Here is an 18,010-nt window from a genome sequence, read left to right as displayed (position 1 = left end):
GCAGCATGGCTGGGGCAGATGTGCAGTAAAGCAGAGGGCGGGCTGCACAGCCAGCCGGGCATGCACCAAATACACTTGCAGCCCACTCGCCTGCTGTCAGCCCGGCCACCACAGCCCTGCGGTCTGACAGCAGTGTGAATCAGGAGCTGGGAGCTGTCAGGCAATGCCAGGCCCCCCACATCCCAGCACAGGGGTGCAGAGGGAGCAGGTCCCATCTGGGAGCTGGTAGTTTTTCCCGGGTGAGTACAGGTGGAGGAGAGACACCTGCTGCCACCTCTCCTGCCAAAATCACTGCTTCTGAAGGCTGTGGTTGGGAAGGGGGAGGGGCAGATGGGCCCCGCAAGTCAACCTTGGTTGCCCACAGGGCCTCCAGCCTGCTCTGAAGGGCTCTGTGCACACTGTGTGTGTTGGGAAGCATCACACAACTGGGGCCACCTGGCTGGGAAGCACCGGGGTGTCAGCAGAGGGCCCCTGGCCCTTCTCCTGCAGTGGGCAGGCGAGTCTGCAGCTTTGGAGAGCAGTGGGATGAAGCAAGGTAGGGGGAACCGGGGGTGCCCTGGAGCCAGGCCAGGAGATGGGGTGTGCAAGGTGTGGGTGGGGAGGGTGGAGGGGAAAGAGGAAGAGAAAAGCAATCCGCTAACCTCCAAGTCCTGCACCACGGGCACCAGCAGGGAAGGTGGGCATGCAGCAACCGAACACAGGGAGATGGAAATTACCACCACCGAAGCCACTGCCCCAGCCCCACCCAACCACCCAACACCGCCAGTGCCAGCGGGGCCCCAGGAGCAGCGTCTGGAGGGCCATGCCTGCCAGAGACTTGGGTGCAGGGGGAGAAGCAAAGCCCGGGGCTCCCTGAGGGCCCGGAACAGGAGCACGGCCTCCAGGACAAGTGCTTCTTGGAAACTCGGACCTGACTGGGCTGTCCCAGAGGCTGGCAAGGACTTGCTGCTGGGATTGACATCTTCCCAGGCAGGCACTCAGCAGGGGGAGGGGGAGGAGGGCCAGGGTCTGGGTACAGCAGTGCCACTTCCCAGTCAGGCAGGCCTCAGGCCAACTGTGCCACCTCACAGGGCCCTCACTAAATCTACTAGTCTGACTCACTGCTGAGACCCAGGTTGATGTCATATCTGGGTAACTTGGTGGGACTGAGTTGGATGTTTTCTAAAGTCCCTCCCAGGGACAGAATTCTGATGTTCGTTCATGCCAGACTCAAAGGGACCCCAGCCTAGCTGGCCTAGACATGACCCCTGGCCTGGGAGAGCAGAGGCAGGAAAGGCCGCACAAGAGGGAGGCAGAGGCCCCGAGGCTGGCAGGGCAGGAGCAGGGGCCTCACCGTGAGGCTAGGGTTGCCTGGCTGGATGCGCAGCTCCGCCAGCACCCAGATGCCGTTGGTCAGCTTCAGGGACTGGTAGAGCATGTCCTGGCCCTCCACGTTCCTCTTGGCAACCGTGAAGATGTTGCTGCTCTGCAGTCGGCTGCTCACAGCCTCTGGGGGTCAGAAGGCCCCCCAAGTCAGCGTGGGGAGGGCCTGGGGTATAGGCAAGGGGCAGTGTGTACTCGGGAGCCCTACCTGCATTGAGGGGGCAGTCTCTGATCTGGAACTGGGCTTCATTCTCATTGGGAATGTCCTTCCATGTGGCCAGGAACGTCTGCCGGTCTGGTGGGGGGGGCATAGGAGATGCGACCCCGGTAAATCTTGAGGCCCCGATTAAAAACACTCAGCAAAAAACGGGCTGTGGGAGGAGGGTGCCACCTTGATGCTGAAGACAGGCACTAGCTCCATCACAACACCCTGCTTCCCTAAGCAACCCCTCAGCTCTGGGGAGGCGGCCACCAGCGCTGCTCCCAGAAGACCCTCAGCCTCCTGCCTCTGGGCCCTGAATCTCTCCTTGCCAGCACCCACATGTACCCTGCTCCTGCTCTGGTCCTGAGCAATCTACTTATTAGTCACTGCCTGAATTAGAGTCCTTCCGTGGTGACTGGGAGATGATGTGGGCCAAGTGTCCCACTCGGCACCAGGCTGGGAGTGAGCCCTCCAGGCACTGGGATGAGTCCTCTTGGGCTCCAACCAGGAAATGGGCATCAAGTGTAAGACACTGCGTGGGCTCCCTGCCTATGGGAGCCCATGCGACAACTGTCTAGAGGCTGCTGGCAAGGCTGAGGGGTGGAGGAGAAAAACCCAGAGGGGTGAGAGAGCTCTGGCGCAGCACAGTCCATCAGGCCAGAGCTGGCTAGTCAACACCTGGGGCCTTATGGGTGTGACCCTTGCTCCAGGCTCTGCAGACTCATGGACTCCATCAGGGCAGAGCCAATCCATCAGTTCCAGGGACCCCAGGTGCACCCTCAGGACTCACCCATCTTTCCATCTTCCACAAAGAGGATGTGCAATGGGTACAAAGTGCTGAAGTAGAAGACATCAATGTTGTTCTTCACAGCCACCTGGGAACAAGAGGGCCCCCAGTTGGTCCCTGAAGCTTGATAGCACCTCTGAGGCTCCAGGAAGGGCCGGCTCCCTGTGCCCCACACCTGAGCAGGCTCCTTCACATGCTTTCTCTGGTAACCACATCCCTTCGTCCCCTCTGAAAGGGCCTCCCTGACCCTGTAACCAAGAGCATGCCTCCAGACTCGACCCTTTGCCGACACCAGCCAGGCTCCAGACCTCTCCACAGGCTCCTCCCCTGGGGTGCTTGGCCCTGCCTGGAACACACCTGGAGGTTGTTCAGAGGCTCCATCTTCATGACTGAGCCCACTGTATTGAGAGGCAGGGAGCTCTCCACGGTCTGGTTGGGGCTGAGTGGTGCGTGCACCTGGAGGGGGGCAGCAGGGGCCAGGCCAAAGCTACGGAGAGAAAGCCCCCGTGGGGGAGACAGGGGGAGCAGGTGCTGACACAGGACGCGTGGGTTCCTCGAGCTCCGGCACTGGGCAGCGGGTGGCAAGACGCCTCTCCAGCAAGCCAGCCCCTGCCCGGCTCCGGACCTAGGACAGAAGGACAAGTTCCCGACCCTCACCCCCACCCCTCAATGGCCATGTGGACAGGAGGTAAGAGCTCTGGGCTGGCCACAGGCCTGAAGTCCATCCTTGCTCTTCATTTTCCTTGGGGCGAGGCACCAGGTGGGCACGAGCACGGCTTGCCCTGTCCCACCCTGGAGGGGCCCCATCTAATACCAGGGTCTGGACTATAAGCTTCCTCTAACTGAAACGTCTGTGATGGCCCAAGTCTGCCTCCAATCCCCACCTCCCGGAAGGGACGTGACCATCCCCAGTGAGATGCCAGGCTTTCGGGTCTGGGCTAGAACTGGCCAGGTCAGAGAGTCAGGCCACAGAGAGATTCAAGAAAGCCCTGCTTCCCAGTATAGCAGCACCCTGGCAGATCATGGATCCCCTGAGTGTGAGAGACTCACCACCCACAGGCTCTCGGAAGGCAAGTCACAAGCATAGTGACTGGGACCCGGAATCGAGTGCTCGCTGTGCCCAGGCTGGGCATTTGATATATGCTAATTCCTATCCTCATAAGAACAGCAACAGGTACACATTCTCCCACCTTCCGGGACACAGAAAGGGGCAAGCCTGTGCCCAGACCCACAGGTGCAGAGCACTGCTGAGATTCAGGGCTTGAGCTGCCCGACCCCAGCCTGTGCACTGCCCACCAGGCAATCAGGCCTCCCTGGGACACAGTGGGAGACAACGTGGGGAACCCTGGGCCCTCGTGGTGACCCGGCACTCCAGGCTTTCCTGGAGGCTCCTCCACTGCCTGCTGTGTGCTCCTGGGCAAGACACATGCCCTCTCTGAGCCCAGGTGTCGTCACTTATTGCAAGAGGATAACAGCGTTGACCTCACCGGGCTGTCAGGTGTCTCAAGTGAGACAATACTCCTAAAGCCCTTGGCACAGGGCCTAGTACCCAGGAAGTTTTCAACCCACAGTATGACTGTTGCAAGCCATCTCAGGACTTCTGTCACAGAGGCACTGCTGTGGCCTCCGGGGTCAGGTGAGGGTAAGCAGCTGAGCTACCACCACCCTCCCCGCTCTGACGGAGGGCCAGGACCCAGGGGCCTGCGGGACCCCCCTGAGGAAGCAGCCCCTTCAGTCAACTTCTTAGAGGCTCAGTTTGCTCATCACCAGAGCTGCTCAGGAAGAAGAATCATCAGGAGAGGCTGCATGAGTTCCCCAGAGAGCCCTGGCCTAGCTGGCCTGTCCACGCAGACCCGGGTGGTGCTGGATGGGAGGCAGGGTGAGGAGCCCAGGGCAGCCACTAGTTCAGGGCCTTGTCTGACCATTTAATCCTTTGCCACATGGGGGAAGCTGGCAGGCAGGCCCACTCCCCTACCAGCCTTCTCAGAGCTGGGCCCTGAGATGGGGACAACCCGCTATGGAGGTGCCTTCCAGAGGTGGGCTACTAGTCTGGAGCAGGGGTTTTGTCAGTAAAACTCTTTTGAGCAGGGAAGGCAAAAATAAGGGGAGATGACCTACCCCCTGTGCCTGGTGCGTTTGGGTCCACGTAGGCGTAGGGGTGATGGTAGGGCTTGAGGCGTGGCTGTGAGGAACATCCACTTGCACCGGGCCCCTCCCAGCCCTGGCTCCTGCCTACAGTCCCCAGGGCGGGCTCCCGTCAGGCTGGCCTTGGAAGCTCACCTGTTGCGGTTGAACTGGATGGCAAAGTCGGTCATGACCTGCAGGGCCTTGTTGGTCAGCTGCAGGTCCATGGAGATGGAGCCCACCTGGCGGGTGAAGGTGCCTGAGATCTCCAACCCCTTGGCCTTCATGGCCGGGAGCCAGACCTGCAGGAAAAGATAGTGGGGAGGGACTCATGTCTGTCACTTCCCCAAAACTCAGCCGACCTGAGGGGCCCTTTCCACCCCACCGCCTCTTACTCTCAGGGGCTCCCCAGATTGGCCACACCTGCTTTTACCACTAGGGAATGACCACGTGTATCTTGGGATCAGAGAACGATCCTGCGTGGCCCACGCAGGGTGTGGCCGTGTCTGGGAGCAGCTCGGGGCAGGGAGGAGCTTGGTGTGCTCAAGGGCTGACCGGAGCCTTCAGAGGTCCAAGAAGGAACGCTCAGGAAGCAGGGCCGAGGAAGGCGACAAGACAAGCAGGCCCTGTCCGCCTTCAGACAGGCCGAGAGCATCCTGGGCCCCAGCCAGGGCCTGAGGCCTCCCTGGGTGCCGGTCTGTCCTTCCTCACTGAGGGAAGGGCCGGCCTATAACTGGAGAAGCGGGTCTGATCAAGGACAGGACCCAAGAGGACCCCTGGCCGGCAGGCCCTCTGCTGCTTGGCTGCCTTTGTCTTAGCTCCAGGGTCTTAGCTCCAGAGCTGCCTCCCCTGGGAAGCCCACCCCCGGCTTCCATCCCTATGTTCATGCTGCAGTGACATTTTAGCAAATAAGCACAAGCCTGTGTCCGTCTCCCCTGCACCCAGCCAGATCTCTGAGGGAAGGGCTCTGCTTCTCTATCTTTACATCCTCAGCTTGGAGTTTGGTGTGGAGTTGGTATTCAGGGAGCGTTTGCTGAGCAAAACAGCTTGAATTAAAACCCTGCCCATGAAGGATGCCCATGGGTGTCTTCCTGGGGACATGCAAATGCCCCTCAGGCCATTATTCTCACTTGGAAGGCTCTCAAGCCCCTGAGGTCAAAAGGCTCAGTTTCACATCTTCCCCAAGGTGCCTGTGTCAGCCAATGTCTGTCTCTCAACGTGCCAACACCGGGATTCTCAGAGCCACCTGGGCGCCCGCCCTCAGCCCACCCCGACCGTCAGTCACACAGCCCAGGTCCTGTCAACACCACCTCCTCCACCTGCTGCCAGGTCCTCCGCTCCCTTCTCTCCACAGCCACTGTCTCCTCCTCAGAGTTCACCAGGTGAGACGGCAGCTGCCTGTGTGGCTGCTCCAGTTCCTCTCTGCCCCCTTTCCGCAGCAGCTGAAGTCATCTTTTAAAAATGTGAGTCTGATCGCGGCACCCTTAGAAACCCTTCCCATCCTGCAATGCTTCCACTGCACGTGGCCTCCACAGCACAGCGCCCTCCCGCCCAGGCTGGGGTTGCAGCTGCCCCTCCGGCCCTCAGGCACACTGCTCCCTCTCCCTGGAAAGGGCTTCCCCAGGCCCACCCCGACGCCCCCTGTACATGCTGACCCTGATCCTCCTTTGCTTTCCCTGGAAAAATCTGTGAGGGCAGCAGAATCATGTGCTTTAGCTCTCAGGGGTGGCTCGGCCAGCAGACAGCACTCAGAGGGCTCCCACACAGTGACCTCCCTGCACCCCGCCCCCCATCAGGCCTCCTTCCACAGGTTCTTGCAGATCAGCCTCTCTTTTGGTCACCATGTCTGACTGCTGAGGGTGGGGACCTCATCTTTCTTGGTCACTGTGGGTTCACGGCATCTAGCACAGGTCTTAACACAGAGATAACCCTCAACATTTACTGAAGCAATCAATGAACTGTCGCCACTCACTGGTCCAAGTGCTTGAGGAATCCCAAGTTCTTGTGCACAGAGAGCCTCATCCCCCTTGACCAACAGGAAGTTGGGGATGTATTTATCGCCACAGGCAGGGCAGAGAAATGCATGGGGACAGACAATTCTAGGCAGTCACAGTGGTGTTAGGAAATGCAGAGGACATACCCACAGCTTCTGAAGGGAAAGTACACCCATGTTTGGGGAACTCCTGTGACTAAGGTAGTGGGGAAAGTCCGGCCCATGCTGCAAGGATTCCTCCTCCAGGCAGCCTGCTCTGAGTGCTCCTGACCTGGGAAACCCCTCACTTCTCATTTCCAGCACTCGCTGGTGGTACACCCATGTGATCCTCCACTCAGAGCAGGGGCAGTATCTGTTAAAATGAACACACAAGCGGAGGGCCAGCTCCCCAAGGGCCAGCTCCAGGCTCTGTATGTTTGCCAGCTCTGCAGTGCCCGGCAAGGGTTGGCACCCACAGGGCTGCAGGAGACATGGCTGTTCTTCTGTCGCCCAGTCCTGCCTTAGGCCTGTGAACCCGGGCTTCTCACGTGTATGGGTTGGCCTCATGCATCGGCACAGCCAACCTGGGCAGTGATAGTCAACTGGACATTTTTACATCAGACCATGTATCCGTCTGTTCTCTCAGCCCTACTGATTCTGACAACCCATGACGTTAGGCAGGCCCACAGGAGGTTCTCAGACATTTGGGGCATGATCACATAGGACTGGAGGCTCTGGTGCCACCACCCTGCATTGAGTTTCAGACTCTGTCACCTGTCAGCTATATAACCTTAGGCAAAAGCACTCAGATTTCTCAACCACAAAATGGGAAAAACAGTACCACAAGGCTGCCAGGAGGAGTCAGTGGGACGCGGTTGTGCCGTACTTGTGCAGTCCCTGGCGTGAGACTTGCTCTCCCTGTGGGCCCCTTGGGGCTCTAGCCACCACCAAGCAGGCACAGCGGGCACACTCAGTGAGGAAGGGTGGGCAGGTGCTGGCTCATAGTTCCCCAGTCATGATGAGGTGTCACTCTACCCCTGAAGCCCAGCTGCACCCTAATCTGGGCAGGGGAGCTTGGGAGACAAAGAGAGGCTCTGGCAGAAAAGGAGTCGGCAGACATGGGGTCGGCCCTGAATGCGGAGGGGATCCAGCCGGGTCCACCCCCTCCGGCAGCACCCCTGATGCCGAGGGCATGGCCCGTACCTCGCCTCCTTGGTGGCAGATCTGAGTGTCCCCATACCCCCAAGTCAGCTCTCCTCCCCCGCCCCGCCCCCATCAGCACAGGGCACCTCCCTCCCCCCCACCGAAGTCCCTCCCTCCCCATCAGCCACCACACCCTGCCAGTCCTACCTCCCAGGGACCTCCTGGTCCAGCCTCTTGCCTTCCCCTTAAAGGTGCCCTCCTTGCGCAGGCTGCCACCAGCACGCATCACCTCCTGCCAGTCTCCTCACTGGGCTCCTTGCTTCTGCTCTACCCCTGCCAATCCATCCTCCACACTGTAGCCAGAGCGACCTCTAGTACAAATCTGTCTCATCTCTGCTTACCTTCCAAGGGCTCTGTTGTGCCAGGGCACCCCCACAGCCTGGTGCTACCAACCTCCCCAGATTCTTCCCTCCCGTGTTAATCTCTGATTTGGCCAGGAGTCTTGGCAGGGGGTCCTGACCCCAGGTAGCACGTGGGCATTCTGGGGCATCTTCAGGTGGCACAGTGAGGGAGAGGCACTACATTTAGGGTCAGGGCTGCTGGACATGTTGCCAGGGGGACAACAGTCACCAAGTCAGCAAAGTGTCCTGCAACCCTTGGGTATGTTCTGCACGGTGTCAACATTCCCCGAAACTGTCAGGAGCCTAACCACGGAGAAAATCAAGGCAAGTCTGTTTGTCTCGCTGGAACTTTACCAGGGGTCAGCAGCCACCGCGGAGACTAACAGCACCCCTGGCCACGTGGCCTACAGCACCCCCTCCGAAGCACTCTGGCCGACACCCTGACTCTGCACTGCTTCTCCAGGTCTTCTGGGGTGGGCAGTGCCCATGCTTTCACAACACCAGGATAGAAAATTTTCCTCTCTTACTTTTACATCTCTTTTATGCAGTGATAGCATCTTATTGATTGGTTTTGAAACTCTGTGTAGGCAGGTTGCACAGTCCACAGATCTTACTGAAGGACAGGAAAGGAAGGGGGCATGATGAAACGTCTACTACTGGTAAGGGGCACAGGATCGGACAGCACTGAGAGCCAGCGCCCCAACTAGGTGGGACATCTCAGTTCCCAGCAGGCACAGGCTCTCTCTCACTTCCAGCCTTCCCACAGGCTGTTACCTTCACCTGGAGACCCTCTCCACTTCTGCCTGGCTAATTCTGACTTATCTGGAAGCCTGAGCTCCAGTGACCCCACTCTGGGAAGCCTTCCCCAGGGTCCTAGCTGACAAACTGCGCCCCTGGAGCCCAGCCTTACCGGCCTGGGCTGACTGCATGGAAGGGCCATTTAAGGAGCCCACACGTCACTCTCTGACTGGTCTCTGCTCCAGCCACGAAAGCAGGTGTAGTACTTACTGCTTTGGGGGCCACATATGATCCTGACAGGGTGCCCACGCCACTGGTCAGGTCAAAGAGGTCACTCAGGCCACTGCCCACGGTTGCTCCCAGGTTGGCTGGCACTGCTGCTGCTGGGGGTGCCACAAAGTTAGGGGCCCCAATCTGGAAAAGCAGGGAAAAGGGTCAGAGGCAGGGACCTGAGGGGCCCAGGATGGGTGGAGCCACCTGGCTCTTTAGAAGTCACGGAGGCGGGACCGGAGGGGAACTGCAGGGCTGCTGTCACATCACTCTAAGTTAAAGAAACAAGGCCAAGTGGGGGCTGGATCAGACAGGCTGAGCCCTCCCACGCCCTGCAGCCTCAGGGGATGCCTCTGGGAAAGGGCTGGGGACACTCGCAAACTAACACGCAGCCCAGAGATAAAAACCCAAGACACACTGCTGTGAGGGGCTGTGCTGGGCCAGCGGCAGCGTGCCCTCCAGGATGCCGGAGAGGGGCCACGGGGACTGAAAGGGCTAGCGATCCTCGGGACGACCATGCAACTTTGTCATAGAGTTAAGTGGGCACGGGGCGAAGAATTCACGGTATGGGGCCCAGTGGCAGCTGGATGCCAGGTGGTCAAAGCTGAGGCTGCCAGGACGCTGGACAGAAGGCCAGGGCTCGGCAGGGAGGGGCTGCTTTGACATCATCTGACCCTTGGGATGCTGGGCCAGCGGTCTCAGGAGGAGTAGGGACGAAGGCTTGGTGACACAAGGGTTGAACCGTACCCCTTCAGGCTCATCCCCCATCTCCAAGCAGAAGCAGGAGGGTGAAGAGAACAGGCAGCCACATGCAAAAAAGAAAACGCAGGAAAGAAGACACAGAGGAACAAGAGAGAGGGGGAAGGAAAGGGAAAAGGTTAGTCACGGCTGCTCCCTCAGAGATGAGGCTGGCACGAGGCTGTACCGGGCCTAAGGGGGGCCCAGGCTGCCTCTCTTAAGAGCACTACCCCCCGCCTTCACCCCAGCACCCACGTCCTGTCATGGTCCCTCCTACCCTTCCCTGCACTGCAGCCCTGGGGACCTGAGCTGGCCGTCCTCCCCACCTGGCTACACCAGCCACCTGAGGTCCCAGGGAGATACTCAGGCCAGTCTTATCACTCGCTTTCTACAGGGGAGGGGGGACTGTCCCTGACCTATCGTGGGCCTCTCTCAGGCCTGCTGGGCTGCCGCCCCCAGCTGGTGCAGAGCGTGGGGATAAGGAGACACAGGTAAGGTTCTTCCAGCCTCAGAAAGCCAAGGTGCCTGTTGGGGGAAGGGACTAGGATCGGCCTTCTACTGCCCCAAGTATCTGAAGGCTCACTGGTCTGGCAAGAGACTAAGTCCTGTGTCTGCCATTTAACAGCTGTGCGCTCCTGGGAGGGAAGGTCACCTGACCTCTTTTCTCTTTCTCTCTCTCTCTCTCTCTCTCTCTCTCTCTCAAGCCTGTTTTCTCACCTATAAGTAGGGAGCTACGTGATCACCTTCACAGGCAGATGTACCTGGGCCCTTGGTTGCGCCTGGCACAGAGAGGGCAGTCAATGACTGGTCCTTATCATTATCGGTGTCATCCAGAGGGGGTCCCAGGGCATACCAGGCTATCGAGGCCGCTGCCAAGGAGGTCCACAGCTCCCATCTGCACCGACGAGGTGGCCAGGGGTGGGCCACTCACAGGGGGGCCGAGGTCCAGGTTGAGGAGGTCACCCAGCAGGTCGCCCTGGGCAGGGATGACATCCGGCTGTTCACCAGGGGGTGCCCCAGCAGGGGCCGTCTCAGGGCTTTCCGTGCTCTCGCTCCTTCGAGGACACAGGATGGCGGGGATCAGCAGGGTTGGGGTTGGGCTGTCTCAGAGTCCCCAGTCTCCAGGATCCTCCCCCAGGACAGGCACCACGTCTCCGTGATGTCCCAGAAGGGGCTGTCTATGCGCCCCTCCTTCCCCTTCCCACGCCTGATCCATCTTTTCTGCACTCCAAGGAATCCAGCTTCGTGGAGATGAGTGAAGGGAGGGGCCGTCTGCTTTCCCACCACTCAGCCACTCTAAAGAACAGACAGGGTGCCAGGCCCCTCCCGAGCCAACCACTTGGAAGGGCAGAGGAGGAGGGTGAGAGTGGAGCTCTGGAAGTAGAAAGAATGGAGCTGGGCCTTGCTCTGCTGGGTGTGGGATGCTGTCCCAGGCCCTTGAGCTCTCCATGCCCACTGTCCTCATAAACAGGGACATCTCTCAGAGCTGTTGTAAGGACCAAACGAAGTCGCCTAGCCAACACCTGGTGTGTAGTGAGCAATCAATAAAAGGTCATCAGAATCATGATTCCCCTCAGACTCAGGCCTTGCCAGGGGACATCACATCAGGCCGAAGCGCTTGGGCTACTGAACTGAGGCACCAGGTAGGGCATACACACAGCCCAGCGACCGGCCCACTGCACTCACGAGGCAGTACGGGGTGGCAGGCTCTTGTGCACGATGCCCCGGCCACCCTCCACGAAGGCGCTGGGTGGCTTGTGGTAGACGGAGGCCAGGGTGCCAATGTAGCAGATAAGCTCGTCCAGCAGTGTGGGCTCGATGAGGTCCGTCTCTTCAGAGATGAGCGGCTTCTCGGCCAACACCACCTCCTTAGCAGCCACGGGGTCCGTGGAGAGCAGGCGCCAGTAGATGTAGCCACGGTCCCGCAGGTCTGGGTTATCCGAGTCCTTGGTGAGGCGATGAGAAGCCCGTGAATCTCAGAGCAAAGCAAATGGGTGAAGGGGAGGGAGGAGCCCCTCAGCACAACCGCATGATCCGGGCGCAATCACAGGGCCGGCCAACGACGGCGATCCTGAGTGCTCCTGAGAACTCGTCCCTAAACCCTTCAACGGACAAGGGCCCGTCTGCTGGTTTTCCACGCTAGCCCGGCCTCAAGCAGGTTATGCTCACTTTCGTCTCCAATCCCTGCCCCCTCCAGTCTGCCCTTCCTGCCTCTGGTTCTCCTGTCCCTCCCTCTCCGCTCTTTCAGTCTGTCTCAGCTTCACCACCTGCCCCTACTCTATCTTGATTTGTTTGTGAGCAGGGACCCTGGTTGACTCTGGTGCAATACCCCCTAGGCGCCAGCCTGAAGGGCAGGACCTCGAAATGAAGGTCTGTGTATTGGGCTAAAGCGCCCCCCATGGAGCCAGTGCGGCGCTGGGCACAGCAGGGAGGTGGGGCACCCACCTGAGTGGCCAAGCTGAGGACCTGCTGCACAAGCTCCTGGGTCTCTGTCGGCTTCTTCAGAAAGAGTTTCACAATGGCCGTCAGGAGCTGCAGCTGGACCTGCATGAACAGATGTGACCAGGGGCAAGTGTGGGCTTCGTGTGGGAACAGCAGAAAAGCAAGTGCGGGCTTGATGAGGGAAGAGGGCATCCAAAAGCCCTGGGAGCCAAGAGCAGCTTTCCTAGGTTTGGGTTGGCCATGAACACAGACTAAGGCCAGCAGCGGGGGCTGGCAGTGCTGACAAACCCAGACCTCGGCATCACTGCTTGGAAGGAACTAGCCACTTTACTATTTGGCAACCCCCTTCCAGCCCCAGCTCCTGGAAACCTGTGCCTTAAGGAGCTTAAGGCTTAAAATGGCAACATGTGTAGCTGGTATACTTCTTAAAGGGACCATCTGTCAACAAGCAGAGATGGTGCCAGCGAGGCCCAGGGGAGTGGGCCAGGTGGGCCCACAGAGCCAGCTTGTCACTGAGGGGCTCTGCTTCTACCAGAGCGTGGGAACCATTCCTGCCCAGCCCTGGCCTCTCACCCAGCTGCTGCCCTGGGCCTGGCCACCACTCCTCACTCCTGGGGTCTCCGGGCTGAATCTGTCCCCGCCCGTTTCCGCAGCCTCTTGCGCCCCTCATCGGCGCTGCCCCACAGTACTAGAAATGCTCTCCAGCTGCCTGGCTACCCTGTGCAGAGCCCCTCGAGGGCAGAGATGTCTGTCAAAGCTATGTCCTTGGTTACTGCTTGAGCTGGTGCCCAGTGCATAGTCAGCACTTAAGACAAACTCACCGACTAAAAAACACCTCTGAAAGAGCAATTCTCTGCACGCAGTCCTTCAATAGCCACATCTTATCTTCACCAGTCCTGGGACAAACAGGGCTACGCTGGGGATAGGCTTGTGCCAGGAGGGTGGGAATGAGGCTGGTGGCACCTCGTGGAGGAGGGCACTTTCAGAAACAAATGGCTTAATTACCCTGGTAAGCTGGGTGGGCTGAGTGTAGGAGGCAGGATGGAGGGGATGTGGTTTGTTTCTGGGATGAAGTGGTCCAGAGTCATTGGGATTTGGTTACACATAGGCCAATGGCAGAAGAGCAATGGGCAGACTGTTCCCAAGACAGGAGGCAGCCTAGGGACTGGCTTTCAGACCTGGCTCCAGCCCCTGGCCGGACAGCCTAGAAGAAGCCATTTTCCCTGAGTCAGTGAGGGAGAGGTGTGGCCGATTTCAGCAGGTTCTTGTGAGTTTTGCAAATGGTAATTTATGGCAGCAGATTTGGAGCTACAGTTAGATCATACCTCATTTGGACCTTGGTTCTATCACTTCCCAGCTGGAAGACCCTGGACAAGCCATTGACCTTCTCTGAATTGGTTTCCTCATCTATAAAATGGGTGTAATGCCTCATAGTGGTAATGGAAGGGTCAGTGAGACAAGAAATGTAAAGAACCTATTCTGTATTCTGCTCAATACATAACAGCAGTCATTGTGGTCATTGATATCACCATGGCCACCACACAGGGACGCTTTACCAAGTTCTCCCCAACCCAGGTCAGCCGGCTGCCTGGAATCGCTCTCCACTGTAGGGTCGGCTATGCTGCTTGAGAGCTCTGCCACAGGTCCAGCACCCCTTGCGCCCCCAGCATGCTGATGCGCTGTGAGCCTGCATGTTCAGGGTAGCCCTCCTGCAATGAGGCCATTGCCCCTTCTGTCTAGACAGGGGTAAGGTGCAGGCTGGGCTGACATACCATCTTGGCCAAGACTTTCTGAGCTCCCCATGGCTGGAGGGTCCTAGGAGCCTACCATGGGGAGGGGGGGGGCTCAAAAAGCCAATCTAAGATAAATTCCCAACTGTTAGGCACTGAACAGGTGCTCTTATAAAAGCTTTGAACTGTGCTGTAAACCCAGGAGGCAAAGGGAGCAGGCCATTTAATTAAAACCACCATCACCACCACTCAGCTGAGCTCTGGAGTGGCAGTTTCTACATACATCTTCCGATAAGCTTTGCAGGAACCCTCAGCTGGAAACAAGGAAAGAGGCTTGGGGGTTTAACTCGCTCCAGGCCACCCCACAGGGAAGGAACCCGGCCTGGAAGCTACAGAACCCTGTTCCGTTTCCCCACACCAGGCTCCTACTCAGCTCCCCCTTTGTCCGACTTCTCTAATCCCAGCTCTTTCACAGGCTTTGCCAAGGAGGATGAGGCTGCAAAAGATTTACCCTACTATGTGGGCAGAAATAGCCCCACAGGACATCCTTTGCAGTAATCCCAGGCAGAACTTGACTGCAGGGCAGAAACCATTGCAGGCCAGGCTTTGCTTCTCGGAGACAAGAGGTTGGTGTGGTGGAAGTGAAGGAAGCCCTGGGCCAGGCCAGCAGCCGGACTTGGCAGGTGGCAGTGGGAGATGGTGGGAGTTGTTACTATTATTTTGTATGGACATCTGTTGTTTTTGTCCACCCAGCATCTATGCCATCTTCTGGTTAACAAACACTGGCTTTCCTTCAGAAAACTGCCCATCCTGGTCTCCATGGATTGAGAGGGACGGTGTTCACAATCACAGTGACTGGCTCAAAATAATGTGAGTTGCGGGAGTGGCTAAGCTGTAAGGATGTGTCCTGGAACCAGTGACGCATTGTGGGAGCCTGCCCGAGGAAGCAGCTGCCCCAGGGAGGCAGAGACGGTCCAGATGCCACTGTCTGGGCACCCTCACCTAGGAGTGCTAGAAGGGAGCTCACTCCCTGGATTTACCAGCTACAGGGACCAGTTGGTCCCCTTTTTTGCCTGGAAGAGTTTGCTTTTACACCAGTTCTCACCAACACCAATGCTACCATCCATGAGTGCTTGTTATGAGCTGGGCGTGTGTTAAGGACGCATCCCTTTTAACTTTCACAACCACAGGATTCAGGAAAGTCTTATGATCCTCATTTTACAAATGAGGAAACTGAGGCTCAGAGTGGCAGAGGATTAGCATAGAACCACTGAGCCAGGAAGAGGCAGAGAGGAGGGAATCTGGGGTCTCTAATTCTACGGCCCATGCCCTGACCCACTGGGTTATACTGCCCCAGTTGGGAAAGCAAAGACTTCTGTGCATATAAACAGACGTTTTAAAGGCCCCTCCATGCAGAAGCAGAAAGTCTCCAGTTCACAGAAAAGAGAATACACATGAAAAGATGCTCAATCCCATTCAGAACAGAAATGCAAACAAAATCACAGCAAGGTACCCCTCCCTCGCTATCTAGCAGGTTGGCAAAAATAAAGTTTGAGGATGCCCTAGGCTGGCAAGGAGGGAAAGAGTGGACTATCCCACCTCTGAGACAGACCTGCAAATCAGGAGGGATTACACCAGGGAACACCTGGTATGCTTCCCACATCTCCAGTGCACAGGCCTTTTCATCCAAGCATTCTGCTTCTAAGAATATTTCTCCCACCGGGACTGGCAGGTGTGCCTTACACAGGTATCCACAGCAAAGTTGTTTAAAAGAGCAGCAGACATCTAAATGTCCACTGGGGAGGCTGGGTAAATAAACATGTTATCTTTGCATGAAGGACTCCTATGCAGCTGTGAAAGGTTCTCAAATTACTAACGGCAGGGCCTTCACATAGACATTCAAGGGGAAAAGGTATGGTGCTGTGTAATCTGAATTTGCACAGTATGCTACCAATAGTATTTAAAAATAAATGAGAGGAGACAGGAGGGAGCCAAGATGGCGGCGTGAGTAGAGCAGCGGAAATCTCCTCCCAAAACCACATATATCTATGAAAATATAACAAAGACAACTCTTCCAAGAATAAAGACCAGAGGACACAGGACAACATCCAGACCACATCCACACCTGCGAGAACCCAGTGCCTCGTAAAGGGGGTAAGATACAAGCCCCGGCCCCGCGGGACCCGAGCGCCCCTCCCCCCAGCTCCCAGTGGGAGAAGAGCAGGCAGAGCGGGAGGGAGACGGAGCCCAGGACTGCCGAGCACCCAGCCCCCGCCATCCGGGCCAGAGCGCAGACACAGTGCGTGCGCGGGGCCCTGGATACTAGGGAAACAGGGCAGCAAGAATAGTGAGCGGGCACTGGAGGCCTGGTGCTGGAGGACATAAGAAAAGCGAGCGGCCATTTTTTTTTTTTTTTTGCTGTTTTGTTTTGGCGAAAGTTTTTTGGAAGTCTTAAAGGGATAGGGACCCCAATACTAGGGAAACAGGGCAGCAAGACCAGTGAGCAGATGCCTGAGGCTGGCGCCGGAGAATAAAGAAAAACGAGTGGCCATTTTTTATTTATTTATTTTTTTTTAATTAAAAAAAAAATTTTTTTTTTTTTTTGGTGGGCGTTGTTTTGTTTTGGCGGGTGCTTTTTGGAAGTCTTAAAGGGGCAGGGCGGGACACTTAATCCAGAGGTAGGGAATCCGGGATCTCTGGGCACCCTAACCCCTGGGCTGCACGGAGCAGGGGGGCCCCTTACGGAGATAAATAGCCTCCCAGCAGCTCCCCCTCCAACGCGACTCCACCATTTTGGAGTAGCTGCCCGAGCCAGGCCACGCCCACAGCAACAGCGGAGATTAACTCCCTAGCAGCCGGGCAGGAAGCAGAAACCCTGTCCGCGCGCAGCTGCCCAGCACAAGCCACTAGAGGCCGCTGTTCTCCCAGGAGAGGAGGGCCACAAACCAACAAGAAGGGAAGTCCTTCCAGCCGTCACTCGTCCCAGTTCTGCAGACTATTCCTATCACCATGAAAAGGCAAAGCTACAGGCAGACAAAGATCACAGAGACAACACCAGAGAAGGAGACAGACCTAACCAGTCTCCCTGAAAAAGAATTCAAAATAAGAATCATAAACATGCTGACAGAGATGCAGAGAAATACGCAAGAGAAATGGGATGAAGTACGGAGGGAGATCACAGATGCCAGAAAGGAGATCGCAGAAATGAAACAAACTCTGGAAGGGTTTATAAGCAGAATGGATAGGATGCAAGAGGCCATTGATGGAATTGAAACCAGAGAACAGGAACGCATAGAAGCTGACATAGAGAGAGACAAAAGGATCTCCAGGAATGAAACAATATTAAGAGAACTGTGTGACCAATCCAAAAGGAACAATATCCATATTATAGCGGTACCAGAAGAAGAAGAGAGAGGAAAAGGGATGGAAAGTATCTTGGAAGAAATAATTGCTGAAAACTTCCCCAAACTGGGGGAGGAAATAATCGAACAGACCACGGAAATACACAGAACCCCCAACAGAAAGGATCCAAGGAGGACAACACCAAGACACATAATAATTAAAATGGCAAAGATCAAGGACAAGGAAAGAGTTTTAAAGGCAGCTACAGAGAAAAAGGTCACCTATAAAGGAAAACCCATCAGGCTAACATCAGACTTCTCGACAGAAACCCTACAGGCCAGAAGAGAATGGCATGATATATTAAATGCAATGAAACAGAAGGGTCTTGAACCAAGGATACTGTATCCAGCACGACTATCATTCAAATATGATGGTGGGATTAAACAATTCCCAGACAAAAAAAAGCTGAGGGAATTTGCTTCCCACAAACCACCTCTACAGGACATCTTACAGGGACTGCTCTAGATGGGAGCACTCCTAGAAAGAGCACAGAACAAAACACCCAACATATGAAGAATGGAGGAGGAGGAATAAGAAGGGAGAGAAGAAAAGAATCTCCAGACAGTGTATATAACAGCTCAATAAGCGAGCTAAGTTAGGCAGTAAGATACTAAAGAGGCTAACCTTGAACCTTTGGTAACCACGAATTTAAAGCCTGCAATGGCAATAAGTACATATCTTTCAATAGTCACCCTAAAT

The 18,010-nt window shown here is 56.7% G+C and overlaps 1 protein-coding gene and 1 non-coding gene across 4 annotated transcripts in view; both read right to left on the bottom strand.

Moving 5' to 3' along the window:
* AP1B1 (adaptor related protein complex 1 subunit beta 1) overlaps positions 1–18,010 on the bottom strand; it is a 55,566-nt gene that overhangs the window by 1,126 nt on the left and 36,430 nt on the right. For 2 of the 3 annotated variants that reach the window (XM_057492277.1, XM_057492278.1), the window contains exons 12-21: positions 12,183–12,281; positions 11,424–11,683; positions 10,591–10,792; positions 9,747–9,767; positions 9,000–9,143; positions 4,632–4,777; positions 2,709–2,838; positions 2,355–2,439; positions 1,571–1,657; positions 1,334–1,488 (exon numbers count right to left, since the gene is read on the bottom strand). In XM_057492277.1, coding sequence (XP_057348260.1) covers positions 1,334–1,488; positions 1,571–1,657; positions 2,355–2,439; positions 2,709–2,838; positions 4,632–4,777; positions 9,000–9,143; positions 9,747–9,767; positions 10,591–10,792; positions 11,424–11,683; positions 12,183–12,281 — 1,329 coding nt within the window. The remainder of the gene's footprint in view (positions 1–1,333; positions 1,489–1,570; positions 1,658–2,354; positions 2,440–2,708; positions 2,839–4,631; positions 4,778–8,999; positions 9,144–9,746; positions 9,768–10,590; positions 10,793–11,423; positions 11,684–12,182; positions 12,282–18,010) is intronic. The other variant, XM_057492279.1, reaches the window with a different exon arrangement.
* LOC118924307 (small nucleolar RNA SNORD125) lies at positions 4,068–4,164 on the bottom strand. The gene has a single exon (XR_005029554.1). It is a non-coding gene; the product is annotated as a small nucleolar RNA SNORD125 (small nucleolar RNA).

This window comes from Manis pentadactyla, chromosome 14 (genome assembly GCF_030020395.1).
Source record: "Manis pentadactyla isolate mManPen7 chromosome 14, mManPen7.hap1, whole genome shotgun sequence".
Classification (NCBI taxonomy): Eukaryota; Metazoa; Chordata; class Mammalia; order Pholidota; family Manidae; genus Manis; species Manis pentadactyla.
This window is presented reverse-complemented; position numbering and strand designations above follow the sequence as displayed.